We start from the raw sequence: 19,572 nt of genomic DNA, 5'->3' as shown, positions 1-19,572 counted from the left end.
GGGTAGTTTGAAAATCTGTGTGAAGAAGTAGTGGGTTTGGTGGCTCTTGTGCAGTTGTAGCGCTCATATGGTCTGTCGAATAGTTGTGCTTGGCTGGCATGGGCTGCAAGACAGAAAAGCATGATGGTGCAGCTTTTGAGATTTTTCTAAGCAAGTCCTGCAGCAGCTGTTATGACTATAATGTAGTCTGAGGTGGGCTGGAAGGTGTCTGTGCTACTGTCTCAATTGAAGTAGAAAGAGAAGAGTGAGACAAAGGAAAAAAATAATATCTTTCAGATATGCCATTGCTTTTGTATGTTAAGCTGAGTAGCACTTACTATTCCCCTTTCCATTGTTTGTGAGATGCAATGTCACTAAGAAAACTTGGCATCATGGTAGAATATAGAACTTATCAACAGACAGCCTCTCCTAATCACTTTTTAAAGGATCTTCCTATATCTTTCTTTAAAAACAAATAAAGAACAAAACACCCAGTAAAAACATCCAGCTTTCCGCAGTTTTCTCTTTGGGTTTAGTTTTGTGCATTGAAAAATGTTTGCATGCACATTTGTTAGTGTTTTAGAGATGCATGTTGGAAAATAAGGATGTAACTAGAAAAATGACCAGAAAGCGTTGGCTTAGTTGTATGCATCAAGATCATGACAGGAATGGATTTTTTTAACATGATGCTTTCTGACCTGACCTAGGTGGAAAATATCCTTTGTTATGCATCATGATTTGTGATGTTTCTGTTGCAAGAAGGGAAAAGAACTGATTTATGGTGCTCACATGACTGTGGTTTGCTTTCCTTAACAGTAGAGTCTGTTGTTACTGATGCTTTATTGAATGCTAACCAGAATTATTTGCTGGTTCACTGCATTACTAACAGATTACTTGGTAAGTGGCCTTTGAACTAGGAATCAGCATCTGGTCAGAGTTTGGCTGAGTAGCACAATAACTACAGACAAATCTGCCAATAAGTGCAAGGTGCTGAGTATTAGCAACTGGGAAGCTCAGCATAGAGTATTTAAAGTGTTACATATGCTAGGTACTAGTTGCTCCTTCCATCAATCATGTGCTGAGCTGACACAATAAGTAAAGGGATTATAGGCCAAAGGGATTGAGCTGAATGATTTTCACAGTAATTTGATTATTCATATGCCTGTCACTTTTGCTGTGCTAGAAAGTCAGCTGTCTTTTACTACATTCAAGGCCTTGGACTGTGAAAAGCAAATATCTGCGGCTGGATGTGATGACAGCTGAGCAGCTTTCTTGGTCTGCTCACGTGGAGGTAGAGTACGAGATTAAACTATTTTGACTCCTGAGCTGAAGAGCAAATGTAGACCATCTTTCGTGTTTACATTACTGATCCTTGCTGTATGCATGTGCAGGAGCGTGCTGGAGTTTGAGTTTACCGAACCTCCCATTCTGACATTTGGAGTTGTATCTGAAGGCTTTTACATCCAACAGATGTTGAGTAATCTTCATTAGACGCTTGGGTACTGATCAGAGTTCCTACATTGTGCCAGTAGCTCAACTTGAGTGACAGATGAGAAAGATTGCAACTAGGAGAACACTTTCCTTGGGAAAAGCAAGTCAAAGTGGGCAAATTGCAAATAATCACTGTTGCTGATCACTTTTTCTTGAAACTTGCCATCTGCAAAATTGCAAATTATCACTGTGGCAAATAGTCACTGGCACTGTTCCTTGCACTGAACAGGAGAAAAACAGTTTAGTATACAGATGCTGTGTGCTTTTAAGTCCTGCCAGAGGATGATACAGAGTACTGATGGTGCCTGCTCTTGCTGGAATCCTGGTCAGAGGAAAAGATATCTTATAGATGCATCAGATACCATATCCAAAGTTTTGACTACTCTTTGTTTCCGTGGCATTTTTCTGACAAAATGGCTAACAAAGATGGGCATTAGTCTTCAGCGAAGCTTCAGACTATGTTTTGAGCTCTCAGTTTTTGATGTGATTTTGTGCTTTTTTTGTTGTTGTTGTTGTTGTGGTTTTTTTTTTGTTTGGTTGGGTTGTGTGCTTGTTTTTAATCATAGTGACACAATCATTAACAGGTTAGATGTTTATTTAGAAACCATGTACTGTTCACATTTCGATGTTGCTTTTCACCATATAGTTACCATGTCCATCGAAAAATATATTCTAGGCATTCCTAAGCAGCAGTCCTTCTCCCTGCATTGTCTCTATGGGGAATGCGAGCAGATGGCTAAATTAAGATAAGAGCACATCTCATCTGGCTGAGAACCATGATGAATTCTTCATCATAAATGTTCTGTTGTCTTCAACTACCTAATTCTTAAGTATCAAGTCTGTACTGAACTATCAGTGTGTATAATGCTAGTACTGCTTGTGGTACAGATTCAGCTGTGCTGTTTGTTGTTGAAAGGAACTGTTTCTGATCTATCTTTTAGTAAAATTACTTTACCAATACTCTTCCAATATATCAAGTAAAAGATGGACTTCCCAGTAAATTTATAGGAAACATTTTAAAGGAGGCTGAATATGTGTATGTGTACACACACATATGTTTTTATATATGCACATACATATTTCTCCTTCTTCTGCTTCTGTACTGTCCCTAGGTTTTAGTTTTTTCTAGAGAAACCTTTCTGCTATAGAATCAAATATTTACAACTTTTCTAATTGTGGGCCCTGATCATGAACAAGTAATCAGTAACACACCACCTTATATTTACAGGTAATGTTTTCTGTGCAGTTGCATGCTTGGTCCTGTAGATAAAAGAGAACTGTTGGCCATGGGCTTTTGTATTGAAATAGACTTACACACCAGGACCCGGTCGTGTAGATGTATTTGGCACTTAAAATGAATAATCTGGTTTGGTTTGTGGGTTGCGTTGTTGTTGTGTTGTTGTGGGGTTTTTTGTGTTTTGTTTTTTTTTATTATTTTTTAAAGTCTTTGTTTTGGTAGAATCATGGCTTCTGCTCCTCAGAAATGCAGACTTCCTGGTGTAGCAGTGATTGGTTTCATAGTACTGAAAGACAGACAGACACATACATTTCTGACTTCAGAAGAAATGAACTACTTATCTTTTTGATCCAGGAGAATTCATTAAAATATCAGCTGTATATTTTTTTCAAACACAGTTTTTTCTTAGTTCAGCATTTTTCCTTGAACAGAATTCATTTCAAAAGATAGATGAAAGACAAAGACAGTGCTGCCAAAGGCTGTGCTGCCATCCAGCAGGACCTGGACAGGTTGGAGAGTTGGGCGGGGAATAACCAGATGAAATTTAAGAAGGGAAAGTGTAGAGTCCTGCATCTGGGCAGGAACAACCCCAGGCTCCAGTATAGGTTGGGGAAATTACATATTAGAGAGCAGTGTAGGGGAAAGGGACCTGGGGGTCCTGGTGGACAACAGGATGACCATGAGCCAGCACTGTGCCCTTGTGGCCAGGAAGGCCAATGGCATCCTGGGGTGTATTACAAGGGGGGGGTGGTTAGTAGGTCGAGAGAGGTCCTCCTTCCCCTCTACTCTGCCCTGGTGAGACCACATCTGGAATATTGTGTCCAGTTCTGGGCCCCTCAGTTCAAGAAGGACAGGGAACTGCTGGAGAGGGTCCAGCGTAGGGCAACGAAGATGATTAAGGGAGTGGAGCACCTCCCTTATGAGGAAAGGCTGAGGGAGCTGGGGCTCTTTAGTTTGGAGAAGAGGGGACTGAGGGGTGACCTTATTAATGCTTATAAATATATAAAGGGTGAGTGCCATGAGGATGGAGCCAGGCTCTTTTCAGTGGCAAAAAATGATAGGACAAGGGGTAATGGGATCAAGCTGGAACACAAGAGGTTCCACTTAAATTTGAGAAAAAACTTCTCAGTGAGGGTGACAGAGCACTGGAACAGGCTGCCCAGGGGGGTTGTGGAGTCTCCTTCTCTGGAGACATTCAAAACCCGCCTGGACATGTTCCTGTGTGACCTCTATTAGGTGTTCCTGCTCTAGCAGGGGGATTGGACTAGATCATCTTTTGAGGTCCCTTCCAATCCCAAACATACTGTGATACTGTGTGGTTTTAATTTAAAATATTTGAAGGATCATTTTTTTTTTTTCCAAATAAGCTGCCCTTTAAGATAACCTTTTTGACGTTCTGCCTGTATTGAAAGGTGGTAATGTAGTTATCATTAATAAGTAGGAATTATCATGACCTATCTTGCTTGGATTTACATTATGGGTTTTGGTGTATATTTCTTCATGTTTACTGTATCTATAATGTGTCAAGTTAGTAATTTTTTTCCAGGTGATAAAGGCACTGTCATATTTTATGAATTTTACAGTACTTTTCACAGAATCACAGAATTGCCTGGGTTGGAAAAGACCTCAGAGATCATCGAGTCCAACCCTTGGTCCAACTCTAGTCCATTTACTAGATAATGGCACTAAGTGCCATGTCCAATCTCAGTTTAAAAACCTCCAGGGACGGCGAGTTCCACCACCTCCCTGGGCAGGCCATTCCAATGCCTGACCACTCTCTCTGGAAAGAATTTCTTTCTAATATCCAGCCTAAATTTCCCCTGGCAGAGTTTAAGCCCATGCCCCCTTGTCCTATTGGTAACTGCCTGGGAGAAGAGACCAATCCCCACCTGGCTATAACGTCCCTTTAGGTAGTTATAGAGAGTGATGGGGTCACCTCTAAGCCTCCTCTTCTTTAGACTAAACAACCCCAGCTCCCTCAGCCTCTCCCCAGAGGTCTTGTGTTCAAGTCCCTTCACCAGTCGTGTTGCTCTTCTCTGGACCCGCTCCAGCACTTCAATGTCTTTCCTGAACTGAGGGGCCCAGAACTGAACACAATACTCCAGGTGTGGCCTCACCAATGCAGAGTACAGGGGAAGGATCACTTCCCTTGTCCTGCTGACCACGCTATTTTTGATACAGGGTAGGATACCGTTAGCCTTTTGAAATGGTTTGGAGCAATGACTCGGTTAGAAAGGTCTTGCTGGTAGATGAATTTATGAACAGCTTTTGTTATAGTAATGGAGAGAATTGCTCTGAATCTTTGCTTCATTTGAGGTTAATAAGTTCCCTTCTCCTCTAGGTGTTGTGTTGTGTGTTGTTTTTTAAGTAACTTTGCAATTTGCTGCAATTAATTTTTTCCCTTCAGTGGGCAGAATAAACACAGAATAGCTGAGGTTGGAAGGGACTTCTTGGTATCATCTAATAAAACACCCTGTTCAAGCAGGGTCAGCTGGAACGGGTTGCTCTTGACTGTGTCCAGTCAGGTCTTTAGTATCTCCACAGGTGGAGACTCCACAACCTCTCTAGGCAACCTGTTTCAATGTTTGACCAGTATGGCAGTAAAAAGGTATTTTCTTCTGTTTGGATGGAACTTCATGTATTTTGATTTATGCCTGTTGCCTCTTGTCCTGTCACTGGGCACTGCCAAGAAAACTTTGACTCTGTTTTTACTCTCTTCCATCAGGTGTTTGTATGTGTTGATAAGGTCCCCAATGAAACTTACCTTGTTCATCCTGTCCAGTCCCAGCTCTCTCAGTCTGTCCTCCTATGAAAAATTATCCAGTCCCATTTCCAGTTTCATGGCCCTTTGCTGGACTTGCTCCAGTATGTCTGTGTCTTTCTTGCACTGGGAAGGTGAGTGCTGGACCCAGCAGTCTGGATGAGACCTCACCAGTGCTGAATAGAGGGGAAGAAGCACTCCCTTGACCTGCTTTCAACACTCTTCCTAATGCAGCCCAGGTTAGTATTTGCCCTCTTTACCTTGAGGGTGAATTGCTGGCTCGTGTTCAACTTGCAGTCATAGAGGACCCCAAAGTCCTTCACTGCTGAACTGCTTTCCAGCCAGTTAACCTGCAATTTTCTGACATCTGCAGGTGCCTCTGCATGGCATCACAGTCATCTGGCCTGTAACCCACTCCATCCAGTTTTGCATCAGTAGATGGAGTCACCCTGGCTTTGTCTAGCCAAGGGTCTGCAAACTCCAAAGAATGGAGACACTTACCATGACATACCTGGTGACCTGTCCTAGGACTGCACTATACACCAGGGGAAGAAGGTTCCCCTGATGTCCCACTTGGATCTCGCAAGCTGATCTTGTGTCTGTTTCTCTTTATTGCATCTTCTGATACTGCTCAAAGTGTTTGGCTCTAACTGCCCTTCAGGCAGCTGAGGGCTGCTGGTAAATCCCTCTTGGCCTTCCCTTCAACAGAACAACCAAAAACCGTATCTTCCTTATCACAGGCCCCAGGACCCTGCCGTCTTGGTAGCTCTGCACTGGCTCCTTTCCAGTTTTATGAACTAATATTCCTCTAGTCTTAGGTAATTTTCTGCTGATATTCTGTAGAGGTAACTGCAGATAATTTTATTATCAGCTTTTGTGAGGTTTTTTTGTATGTTTGAATTGCACTTCTGAACAATCAGCTCTGGAAGAGTTAACTGTAAAACAAATTTCAATGTTCTTGGCGATTTATGTGCAGTTGCTTTTAAGTGTGCTTTACACAGGCTGACAGGGATTGTGTGCTTCCTATAAGGTGGCTCTGTGCAAGCTGGGGAGTGTTGGTGGAGGCATGAGACTGTGCTGTGGTTATTAACTAGAGCAAACTTTTGCTTCTGGCCACTTGCCAAATGCAGAGGTAGAATTTAGAAGTCTTGTACAAGCTTGCCATCTGAATAATTATGTGTCTATTAAGGAACAGGTCAAAGTTGCATGCTCTAAAATTATTGACTGTAATGATAAGGCATGGTTAGTAGTGATGCTGATGTGATTTTCTCTCTTGCCAACAGAGTTTCAGTCCCACCAGAAAAACATGCAGCTCTATGACACACCCTATGAACCAGAAGGCAGTGGTGTGGATTCTGATTCTGAAAGTGTGATGAGTCACCGTTTACAAGAAAGCAAATTGCCACAGGATGATGACAGGCCTGCAGATGAATATGATCAGCCATGGGAGTGGAACAAAGTCACCATCCCAGCTCTCGCAGGTAGGATTCCTAGATGAGGGAGTTGCTTTGCAAGGTCCTTAAATTATGGGGCAATTCTTAAAGGGTCTGGACAAAAAATAGCTGTGTAACGTGAATGCAGTAGCATGCTTCTACTCAGTGATGAGTTTCTCAGTATTTGGACTGGTTTTGTTATAATAGCAAACATTTCTATGGATATGTAGAACTTGGTTTTGGATTAATCCTTTTGAACTGCTGGAGTTCTCCCACATAAGAACTTATCAGTCACGGAGATCTGTCACAAACTGTTTATGTCTCTGTAAATGTCTGTGCTTGGTGTTGGTTATACTGCTCTCTTTTTTCCCTTTTGTTGCTTCCTTCAGTAAAGATGTGATCCTAAAGGCCAAGGCTGCTTTTTTTTTTTTTTTTTGGTAGAGCCTGTGTGTTCCCAGCAGAACCTAGTTGTATCAGTTGGTCCAACCGTGTTTGAGAATGCTCTTGTAGGGTCCTAGAGTCATACATGCTCTATGATTTTCCCTTCAATGGCATGTTCTAGTGAAAAGCTGTGTCCAGGAGCAGGGTTGTTCCATTTCCTTTGTAGGTGTGAACTTGGCAGAAAGCTTGGAAAGGAGAGCTCTGTGTGTTGGTGATTGTGGTGATGGGGGGGCAAAAAGAGATGTGGTTCTGGAAGGGAGCATGGAAGAAGCTTGAGAGCAATGATTAGTAGTCAGTGTTCGTTTACCCTGATTAAATCTTGCTTAACAAACCTGTTTCTGCATTGAAACTACTAGATCTGTTAATGAAAGGAGAGCAGTAGGTGTCATCTATCTTGACTTTAGCCTTCAGCATGTTGTGCTGTGGTGTCAGCTGTGTTACCTGGTTTGGAATGCTGTAGCCTGGGTAGTCTGGACTACTAGATGCATGAAAACCTGTCAGGGTCATTGGCCTCAAAAGTAAATTACTTAGTGATTCATATTCTTCCTGGAGTATGGTTAGAAGTGTGGTTCTGTTCTGGAACCTTCCTGTTCAGCATCTTTTTTAGTAACCCAGAGGAAGAGGAAATGCACCTCATCAAATGTAGATCATGCAAAGCGACTGTTCCTCTATACTTCACATTTCTTGGACAACATGTGTAATACTGCATCCAGAATTCTGCTGCAAGGAGGATGTTGATAAATGTTGATGTCAGCAGAGAGCCACCAATATGACAGGGAACTGTAGCATGTAACTTGTGAGAAGACACTGAGAGAACTGGCTTGCTTAGCCTGGAGAATGATTTGGGGGCATGTCATGGCAACTTTCCAATGCCTATGAGGAGATCTTCAAGAAGATGGAGCCAGGTTCTTCACAAATGAGCAAGTACGTGATGAGAAGATGTGACATAAGTTGAATTAGGAGAGGTTTTGATTTGATATTAGGAATTTTTTTTTTTTTTCTCTGCAAGGACAGTCAAGCATTGGAACCAATTGCCCAGGGAGCCCTTGCAGTCTCCATCTTCAGATTTTTTCATCCTGTGTGAAGGGATGACTGGATAAAGTTCTAAACCATCTGATGTGATCACATAGCAGACTCTGCCTTGAGCTAGAGTACTAGGACTAGGTACCTCCCATGGTCTCCTTCCACCTGAATGATTCTGTGATTTTGCAATTCTGTGTGCAATAATATTACTACACTTACAGGAATGAGAAGTGGCTTCTCTCCACAGCTATATAGGGCTACTGTTTTGTAAACAGAGCCTGTTGTGACAGTACCCTTCTTGGGTGCTTCTGATCTGATCCCCTAATAGGCAGGCACATGTGGGTGGCAGAAATACGTTCCTCTTCTAGCACAGTGGAGTAGAGCGGTGGCAATCTGTTGTGAGTGTCGTTCTGCCTCTCTGCTTTGTTTTTTCTTACATCTTTAGGTTGTTTGGGTTTGTTTCCAAGCTAAGCTGATGTCTGCAGTATCCATCCTGTGAAATGTGGGTGGGAGCAAGAGACACATGGATGAACTTGAAGCAGCTGCTTAAAACCTCTTGCTCAGCATCCCCTTTCTTCTTGTTGGGCTCCTATGGAACAGAAGAAGAGGTTAGAGAAAACCGATTTCTACTTCCTAGCAGCATGTCTTGCCCTCACATGTGAGTTGTTAACAATCTTGTGCAGTTCCTGGCTCAGGCACTTTCCCGTTAAGTGTATGCTGGTAGTTCTTTAAAGGCTGGATCTCAACCAGCATCCAGTTCTGCTGGATGCTGTCCAGGTAAAGGAGCCTCTTTCTTTACACAACATGAACTCCATCACACAAATCTAACCTGCTAGTGTGACTTCTAGTAGGATATATCGTTCCACTGCTGAGCTCTGAGCTCTGCCAGGAGGAAGCAGGCTTTGATTCAGGCTTGTCTGAGCTTACTCATCCCCTTTGCTGGACCAGTTAAATGCTTGCAAGACTTGTGCTGGGACTTGGCTTGTCTGTGAGATTCTGGTTATTCTGTCTGTGAGATTTGGGATATCCATTGTGTGCCAAGATAGACTGATCAACAGAGAAAGCTATCACCACGTTTCCAGTGCCGCAATGTCTGTTTTACAGATGCTGAATATCAGTCTCATGTATGTGTGTAAAGCCTTCTGCTTTAGGTTTGTGCTATGGCATTGGTGTCTATCCCGGTTCAGTAGATATTTACTTGCATTTTCCTGTGTCTCTGTGATGGCAGCACTGCTGCCATTGCCCAGAGCATGTGCGCAGCGTCCATCTCCTGACAAGTGAGCCCTACTACACAGCAGCACAGTCCACAGTAACTTTTGCAGAAGTAAGATGTCTGCTACTTGGAAGGACCAACAAGCTACCCACAACACACTGAGAAGCTGTGCAGAGCCACCAACAGTAGCTTTGCAATGAGCCTTAGGCTGCTCTTTGCAGTGTTTTCCAGGGAATTTCTCTTCCAAATTTTAGAGGGTTTTCCACTTGTTTCCCTCTAGCACCATGTCTGCTTCTTGTCCATCTTTCTTTCTTTTGGTTGTGGTCTTCTATTCCAATTTCTTTTGTCCCACAGAATTGCATCTATGCCTACACTCTCATTTGTCCTCCTACCTGACAGCTGGTCCCACCCTGTTACCTTCTTATGTCTGCTTGGGAATTCTTTTCTCCCACCTTGAGAGACCTCCCTGTCAGCCAAGACCCTCTCATATTAGCTGTGTGTGCATTTCTTTCCATGAGAAAGAAGGATGGTATGCTTCCTCTTTCATCCCCATTGTTCTAGCCGTCTGAGCAAGGCCAGAAGCCATGGTAGTGTCTGGGCTACAGTGACCATGGGTTGGTGCTGAAGAGCTTCTGCAAGGAGGGTGAACAGTTAATTCTTGCTGACTGTGTCAGTCTAAAGGCTTCCAGTTATTTTTTGCCAACCTGTCCAGTGTTTGCTTGGCTGGAGACGTGTTCAGCCATTCTTGCATGTGTTCTTGGATAGTTTGGTGTTAGACCTGCTTTTGAGCAACAAATATTTTGTTTGAAGGTGAGAGGGTAAGTGAAGCCCTTGAACTGCACAGAAGAGCAGGGAGGATCAAATGCTTGAGCAGGTGACACTTAAGTCTTCAAAGGTGAAATTCTTTAGGGCTATTTACCTCTCTGCAGGTTGTTGCTGTGGTTTAGTGTGGCACAAGGGTTCTGTGAGTTGAATTTTTCCTTACATACTAGTTTTGATAATTTTCTAAATGCTAATAATAATACCAGAGTTACATGTTAGCTTCCCACACAAGGATTGTGTGCTACCCAGAAGTAATTTTTCTTTCAAAGTGTACAAAATACCTAAAACTGATCTCCTTCTATGACAATATGACCCACCTAGTAGATGAGGTAGAAGCTGTGGATGTTGTGTACTTAGACTTCAGTAAAGCCTTTGACACCATATCCCACAGCATTCTCCTGGAGAAGCTGGCAGCGCATGGCCTGGATGGGTGTACTCTTCAATGGATAAAGACCTGCCTGGATGGCCGGGCACAAAGAGTTGTGGCAAATGGAGCCATATCCAGTTGGTGGCCGGTCATGGGTGGTGTTCTCCAAGGCTCAGTATTGGGGATAGTTCTGTATAGTCTCTTTATCAATGATCTAGATGCGGCCATTGAGCGCACCCCCAGTAAGTTTGCAGATGACACCAAATTGGATGGGAGTGTTGATCTGCTGGAGAGTAGGAAGGTCATACAGAGGGATCTGGACTGGCTGGATCGATCAGCTGAGGCCAGTTGTATGAGTTTTAACAAGGCCAAGTGTCATGTCTTGCACTTGGATCACAACAACCCCAGGCAGCACTACAGGTTTGGGGAAGAGTGGCTGGAAAGCTGTGTTGTAGAAAAGGGCCTGGGGATGTTGATTGACAGCTGGCCGGATATGAGCCAGCAGTGTGCCCAGGTGGCTAAGAAGGCCAAGAGCATCCTGGCTCGTATCAGGAATAGTGTGGCCAGCAGGACTAGAGAAGTGATCGTGCCACTGTACTCAGCACTAGTGAGGCTCCACTTTGAATCCTCTGTTCAGTTTTGGGCCCTTCATCATAAGAAAGACATTGAGGTGCTGAAGCAAATTCAGAGAAGGGCAATGGAGCTCGTGAAGGGTCTAGAGCACAAGTCTTGCGAGGAGCAACTGAAGAAACTGGAGCTGTGTACCCTGGATAAAAGAAAGGAGGCTGAGGAGATCCTTTATTGCTTTCTACAACTACTTGAAAGGAGGTTGTAGCATGGAGGGTATTGGTCTCTTCTCTCAAGTAGCAAGTGACAGGACAAGAGAAAATGACCTCAAGTTGTGCCAGGGGAGGTTTAGATTGGATATTAGGAAAGAATGCTTCACGGAAAGGGTTGTCAGGCATTGGAACAGACTGCCCAGGGAAGTGGTTGAGTCACTATCCCTGGAGGTGTTTAAATGGTGTTTAGATGAGGTTCTTAAGGACATGGTTTAGTGCTAGAGTTAGGTTAGGTTATGGATGGACTTGATGATCCTGAGGGTCTCTTCCAACTGAAATGATTCTATAATTCTTGAGAGAGGATCTGTAGATGCCAAGCTTCATGACCTCTGCTGGCTGCAATGGTGGTTGCACAGAAAGCTGGAACCTGGAGCCCTGGGGGACTTGAAGCAGGGGATTACTTTCATGTCACCAGCAGAGGGGTGTGGCACCCACTAGGGAGCAGAGGCCACATAGAGAATGAGAAAGGGTCAGGTATCCAGTCGGTTCAATACCGTAATGGCTATGTAGACCTAAGTACCATAGCAATAAAAACACTTCCACTCCCAGCTGCATGGAGTTGAGCTTCTGAACCTTCATGGTATGTACTACAGCTTTAAGAGGAGATTCATAGCAGCCAAAACTCAGTCCTGATAACATTATGCGGGTTGTTTCCTGACTCAGTATAATGCCTGTCAGTTTAATCTGCCTGGATATCCCTTTCAGACTGCTTCTTCCTGCCAGTTTATTTCACACACACACAAAAGAAATAGGGCAAGAGTCCAGAGACATGTCTGAACTTTTCAGACAAACATTCAAAATAATCTGAAATGTAACTTTGTGCTATTTTTGGAGAACAGATTCTACTTGTAACCATCGTGTTGTAAAGATGTTGCTGTTTACAGTCAGAACTGAATTTCACTTTTTTTTAAACTAAATTTTTTGTTGTCTGAAAGATGTTGCTTGGTCAGAAGCTGGCATGAAGTTCACCAGTCTTCTTAGAGTTCTTAAATTACATCCAGATGTTTTTCTTACAGTTGAAGTAATAGTGCTCTTCATATATATCACTGCCAAGTACACACAAGCAATGTTTCTTCTTGTTATGCTAATCAGCTTTCATTAAGCAGTAATGAGGTTAAATCTGAGTTCTCATTTTAATAAATAACCAGCATATTTCTGCCATGCATACATCAGAATTTGATTGAATACATTGAGTCAATTTTTTCACTAGTCTGTGCCTACTTCCTCTGAGTAGAGAGGGGATTTGGCAGTGTCTTAAGCTCCATGAGGAAAACATATTAAAACAACAAGAAATGCTCCAAAACATTTTCTATGTCCAACACATCTTTATTCTGCATGCTTTATATTTTTGGACATCACAGCTGTCTGCCCGTTGTATAGCATTGCTTTAAGAGAGTGAGTACTACCAGCCACAGGCCTAACTGGCTGTGTGTTATAATAAGTTGATTTCTAAATGGGTGAGATCTACAACACTCTGTTGTAGGGAGTGCCTTTAATTTTCCTCTTAACTTTTTCTTTGATATTGCTGTTGAAGCTCACGTTGTGATGTTTGCCTTCTGATCCAGTGAAGGGGTTTTTTTGCCTGGTCCCCAGTAGATGACCTTAAAACAATAATCCATCTGCAGTTGAGAGTATTAGTTTTTGATTAGAAGCAGAAGGCAGTGAGAGTCAGAAAGATGGTGGATGTAGCTCCTTTTGCTGTTTCTGTCAATATTCGGTCCTTTAATTCTTTGAAATGATTGGTATGTAGAATCTGTAATTTTAAGTGTAACTGTAGAATAAGGTTGCAGACATAATTAGTATGTGCTTTGCTACAGATGTTACAGCGGTCTAAGAAATTACAGCTTTGCAAAGTATTGCTTTTCTCAGAACAACACAGTTTGTGAGAGAAACTAAAAAATGCCATTGTCATTACTTTGGACCATAGTGTTTCAAGATAAAAGCTTTGTGCCAGCATTGTGTCAATGGATATACTTTCAATTCTTTGCTGCTTGCCAGTATTTCTGACATGGATAGGTGGGTGTTAGCTGTCTGGATTTGCACCTAGATCACTGCTAGATGATTCCACATAATTTGAACTATGCTGCATTCTTGATGTTCTCATTTGTTATTGCGATTATGGCAGGTGACTGAAAGCCTATCTTTGTTACTGTTTCTTGTTTAAAAGTATCTTCTCTTGGGGAAGAAAGTATCAAATGTTAGGATAAGCACTAGTTATTGTAACAAGGTTTAGAAGAGCATGGATTTTAGTAGTGGAAAAGCAAGAGTTTTAGGACTGTATTTGCCATAGTTAGAAACACCTTTAGATGATACATATAACTTTGCAGATGAATGACTACATCTTAATGCTAATGGGTGCATGTTTATTCTCCCTGAGTAGTGTGAAACCTCTCTAAGTGCTACAACTATTTTGCTTCTTGCTACCCTTCACTGGAGAGGTAACTCTTATGTATCTTGCAGCCCAATTTAATGGCAGTGAGAAACGGCAAGGATCTTCCTCAAATGACCAGCGCAGGCAGTTGAGAGCACCTGGAGGAGGCTTTAAACCCATCAAACATGGCAGTCCAGAGTTTTGTGGGATCCTGGGAGAGAGAATAGATCCAACTATTCAACTGGAAAAGCAGATGTAAGTAAGCACAGTAATTGCTCTCTAGCTTTTTGCCTCCCCACTCACAGAAGCAGCAAGTGTCCTACATCCTGCTGTCCGGCTCCCTTTCCTCAGTATCCCGTGTTAGTGCTCACAAAAAACCTATTCTTATTAATCCTGCAAATTGTAAGTAACTTTTGTGAGAAACAAAATAGACTTAAGCAGGAAACTCGTATCAGGAACAGTGAATTTTATCTCCCAAATGTGCTCAGTTATTCTGCTTCCGACCAGGTTGATTACACTGCATCAGGGAAAACAGGTTTATGTTGCATTTGTACATGTTGTGCTCTAAAACTGCACAAATTCCATATCTTTGTGGCCGAATAGCTTGTTTCTAGTAATTCAGACATGCTGTGCATCTATCTGTAATACTATTCCAGGGAGAGATTGATAAGACCACTTACAAAACTTTCAGAAAAGAGACTGTTATTTCTACTCTGATGGTGTCAAATGAAGGTGGTATTTAGACGCATTTTTGTCAGCTCCAGACTCAAGTTCTAGGGGAATTCCCTGGAGTGTATGTCTGGTATCCATGAGGGTACCCTTCTGTCCTGCCTCATTGTTACCCTTCTTGAACCATTTGAACAAACTGACTTGTATAATGAAATGACCTACTGTCCTGTATCATACTCAATGTGCAGTCTCATAGAAGGGGCCAGAATCCCCTGTTACACAAAGAAAGAAAAGTCATCTTGTGGAGCAATTTACAGAGGTTACACTGATATTTTTGAGCACTGAGAAGCCAATGGATTAATGCAGTAAAGTGAGGAAGCTGTGCCTTGAATCCCTGAAGGCAGTCCCACTCCAGGCACAGTCATTCTAAGTTAGATGCAGAATTTATTTTCACAGAAGAGGGAGGGAATAATTTACTGTGCATGTGAGTGTGCTCTCTATTAGAATACTTTGCTCCTGAATGGTAGCAATACTGGGTGGATTAGCAATCCTTTTGCATTTCAGACCCTCAGTAGGAGAGAATCCCATCTGTCAATTGCATCTGTGAGAAGGTAGTTTCAGAAATTCCTTTTATTTTGATATACTATTTTCATATGCAATATTTGAAAACTTAAGCTTGAAACAGAACATTATCATTCCCATGGTATCATATTCCAGCTAATCAACCTCAGCCTTTGAACCATCTGCTCATTGATAGAATGTAGGTGTATCTCCAACAGAAGAAGCAGCAACCACTATTGTGAAATCACTCACTGATACTGTTAGATAAATGACTATAAGGGTATAAATTTGAGTGTAAAATTTGGTCCTCAGATTTCAGTAATTCCAGCCCACTGTACCCCCCATACATTTAAATACTTGAATACTTTAAAAAAGTTGAGCATATGTAAGTAACTTTTGACTCATAAATATGTCATTGTGTAGTTCTCTCTTTTAGTACAGCTGCAGTTATATATAACTGCAATTGATGATAATAATACATGAAAACTGGAGAGCTTGGTTTTTTCCTTTAATTATTCAAGTGTTAATCACGTGAGAGTCTTTTGAATTAAACAGGATCAAACCTGAAATGCACAGTTTAAAATAATGTGTCAGAAAATGGAAGAGTTTAAATGTATTGTACGTTAAGTTAATCATAATTATTCAGACTGCTCAAGTTTTAGCAGCATGAGACCTCTCCACAGCACATGCCAAGCCATTCCATTTTTCTCTAAAAAAATTAGTCTGTTTTTGTAGAAAGGAGTACAAGATCTAGAGGAAAGCAAACAGGCAAGTTGACAAGTGGCCAGGTAGATTAGGAAGTTTCCCAAGCAGTCAGAAATACCGATGTGTATTAATATATCGAGAAAATACTTTTAGTTACTTGTGATCAAGGAATCTGTAACTGTGAACTTAGTAACTTATGGACCCAGAGGCGATGAACGAATTTGTTCCATTTCCTCAGTAATAGTGAAAAGAAGAAAGTGTCTTCTGCTGTTACCATTGTCTCATTGAAAGTGAATCCCTCCCAGCCTTGATTTACAAGATCTGGTCTCTTCCTATTTTGCTCTGAACAATTCAGAAACAGACCAATGTTGTGCATTATATGAGCTGTAATAACTGATTATACTTACTGCATAATTGGTGCAGCTGTCCTGTCTTTAGTGGAGCTGTGGCCATATAGTGGCCGAAACCTGGCCGTTGAGAAGGTAAGGGACATTAGGAAAAACTTTCTATAAACCACAATCAGGGTACTCTCTATCCTAGGAGAAGGTCCTGATAAAGGTCAAAGTGTGTGATTAGGTTTGAATTTTGCTTTCAGGTTTGCATTGTGTGCCTGTGTTTTCCAGGGTATCTTAGAAGTCACACATGTCTTCAGGTTTTTATGTCCCATGCTCTTGCATTGGTATCTTTGACAAGGTGTCATTTCACTGTTTTGTGATCGCATCGTTGACATTTGAATCTTTGACCTTTCTGCACAAATATCTGTATTTTGGCATTTAAAAAGTAGATAGACCCATGGCAAACAGACCTAATACAGCTGGAACGGCAAACTAGTTAGGAACTTTAAGCTGACAATAGCACTGTGCTTATCTCGCTATGTGTCTAGAACAGGAGCAAACTGAGTGTCCCATTTACATGGGCATATAATTCACAAGCAATCACACATCCGGATACTGCTGTTTGTTCTCAGCTGTAGCCACAACAGCTTCCAGGCATCACTTCTGAATCAGACGTTCTTCCACCAGCACTTGTTTTCATACTTCATTGTTTTTCTTCCAGCTGTTTTAAAAGCAGGTTTTGCTGCATGGAACCAGCCCTGCATTCTTTTTCCGTGAACCTCTTTGCCAAATGGGGAGTGCTAGATCTGAAGAATATATAAAATACTTCCTCTCAATATCAGAATCCAGGGTATGTCCCTGGTTTTGGCTAGGTCATATTTTATTTTGGTTTTATTTGGCTCTTTTGGGAGAAAAGAAAGCAAAAAATATTTATAACTAACAGGAATATTTTTTTAGACTTCCCCAGATCCATTTTCTGATTTACACTTCGTGTTATATTCTTCCCTTACACTCAGAAGACAACTTAGTCTTGTTTGTTGAGAAATATCCTCCAGCCCTAACTATCTAATGGAAGACAGGGAGAACACTGCCCAAAAACATTTGAATCTGTGTCTCAATTATATCTGAAGTGACAAGAGTTGTCAGGGTCTTCCTTTCTAGTCTGTCTCTTTTAGCTTTCGCTGATGGAGACTTTGGTTGTAACCAGACACAAAATGAACTTTTAAGTTGACCATCAGCTTTTGTTTGGTACATTATTCAGATTTTACAATGGAGCTGACATCAGCGCAAGGTAGTTAAGAGCATGACTTCTGTCAAAGGGATTTGTTTGGTCTTTATTCACTTACCTTTTAGTCGGAACATCTCCCTCAGAGTAAATTCAGCAGAGAAATACAATTGGAACAAATGAAAGAAAACTTTTTTGCACAAGGCCATCAACAGTTCCTGGTAATAACAGAAACAGAACACTTCTGATTTTATGAATTAGCCTTCTTAGGCATGGTAGTGTCACATTGTGCTTTGAAGTGCATCTGACAACCGCAGGAAGGTATGTTCCTCAGGGGTGTGATTGCTGCAGCGCAGGGCCAGGCACATTACATTGCTCAGGAAACTTGAGGGAAGGGTCAAAGCATTCACCATTGGACTGTGAAATGTTAATTGCTGATACAAAGTAGCATGTGCTAATAAGGTTCTTTGATTGCAGAGGTCAGTTTAGTGAAGGACCCACCTCTCCTTTCCTCATTTCCTTGCTTCCCTGAATTGATCCCACCTGCTCCACGGGTCCACCAGAGATTTACTTGAAGTGCTCTGAGTTGTCACAGCTACAGTTAGAGCAAGTATCTTTGTTACAGATCTTCATACTTTGTAGCTTTCCTCCTTTCTCGAAGATTTATTTTAGCAAATCGTTTCCACTATTAACTGTTCATAATCTTCAGATGTGATTTTGTTTTCTTTTTGTGCTTTTGTATATTAGCGAAATATTGATATATCACAGGCATGCAATGGGGTAAATGTGTACATTGTGGATCTACTGCTTGCAAGATAAAGATTATGATGTGTTGCACTGAGTGGGAATTTCTTACATAAATATGTACACCAATCCTGTTGCACCTTTTCCTGATCTAAATTTTTTTCCATCAGCTGACAGGAACTACAGGCCTCTTCACAAGCTGTAAAGTTAACTTAAGCTAGTGCAAGCAATGTGTTTTTTATCTCTAATATGTTAGATCTTCAAAATATCTGTGTGATATTAACCACAATTCATACCTTAAAGAAACAAAGTATTGAAAGGATTATGAATTGGAGTATGTACTGTATTAATCTCTCTGCTTTTTCCTAGATGGTATCATGGAGCAATCAGTCGGACAGATGCAGAAAACCTGTTACGTTTGTGTAAAGAGTGTAGCTACCTTGTAAGAAACAGTCAAACAAGCAAGCATGACTATTCTCTTTCACTGAAGTAAGTACTTGTCAGTAAAACATAATCAAGTTAATTTATAAGCCCTAATTTCTCTGGGTTTTTTTTTTTATAAGCTATTTGTAGAAACCACAATACAAGAAGAGAAAATTATGTAGTCTCCTGCACTGGTTCAGCTCAGGTGGCCATGCAGAGTTTGAGACTGTCAGTCTGCATGATATATACTGAATTACAGTGCAGTTTGGGAATGTGAAGAGATTTTTAGTTTTAATTTTGTGCCTATTTAACTAAATAAACTTGTTGTTTTGGGGTTTTGTTTGTGGTAGGTTTTTTGTTTTGTGTTTGGGGGTTTGTTTTGTTTGGTTTTGGGTTTTTTGTATATGTGTGTGTTTTTTCTGATTTGAAATGCTCCTGCTGCTTGTGCTTCAGGCTGAATAAGCAACTGTATTGTTGGGGAATTTTATTCGTTTTGCTTCATACATGGAAGGAAGGCTTTGTATACTTTACTCTGATAGTATTCTTGCAATTTTAGAAACTGAAAAGCCCAAGATCAAGGATGGAAGATCTACAGAATTAGGAAATTAGCATTGTTGCAGTCTTAGTGCTGCTTTGAACTTACCTCACTTACCTTAGCCTGATCAGGGTACATTACAGATGCTGGTTTCAACATATCTTAGAACAGAATCACAAATGCTTTGGCTTGGAATGGACTTTCAAAGATCATCTAGTCCAACAGCTCTGCCATGGGCAGGGACATAAACTCACTTGCATTTTTAGCAGAGGGAAGGTTTCCACTCAGTGCAGGAGAATGAGAATGCTCTTGACCTTGGTATAAGCTGTAAAAGTGAACTGTTTCCTTTCTTTCCTTCTTAGAGGACAGGGTCTGATGTAGAAACTATCCTTCCAAGT

General features: G+C 41.5%; 1 protein-coding gene across 2 annotated transcripts in view; it reads left to right on the top strand.

Annotated features, from left to right (window-relative positions):
• SHB (SH2 domain containing adaptor protein B) overlaps positions 1–19,572 on the top strand; it is a 61,336-nt gene that overhangs the window by 26,342 nt on the left and 15,422 nt on the right. For both annotated transcript variants that reach the window (XM_065045586.1, XM_005504603.3), the window contains exons 3-5: positions 6,752–6,949; positions 14,067–14,232; positions 18,586–18,705. In XM_065045586.1, coding sequence (XP_064901658.1) covers positions 6,752–6,949; positions 14,067–14,232; positions 18,586–18,705 — 484 coding nt within the window. The remainder of the gene's footprint in view (positions 1–6,751; positions 6,950–14,066; positions 14,233–18,585; positions 18,706–19,572) is intronic.

The sequence above is a fragment of the Columba livia genome, chromosome Z (assembly GCF_036013475.1).
Source record: "Columba livia isolate bColLiv1 breed racing homer chromosome Z, bColLiv1.pat.W.v2, whole genome shotgun sequence".
Taxonomy (NCBI): domain Eukaryota; kingdom Metazoa; phylum Chordata; class Aves; order Columbiformes; family Columbidae; genus Columba; species Columba livia.
The sequence above is the reverse complement of the archived record's forward strand: the minus strand, read 5'-3'. Positions and strand labels throughout refer to the sequence as shown.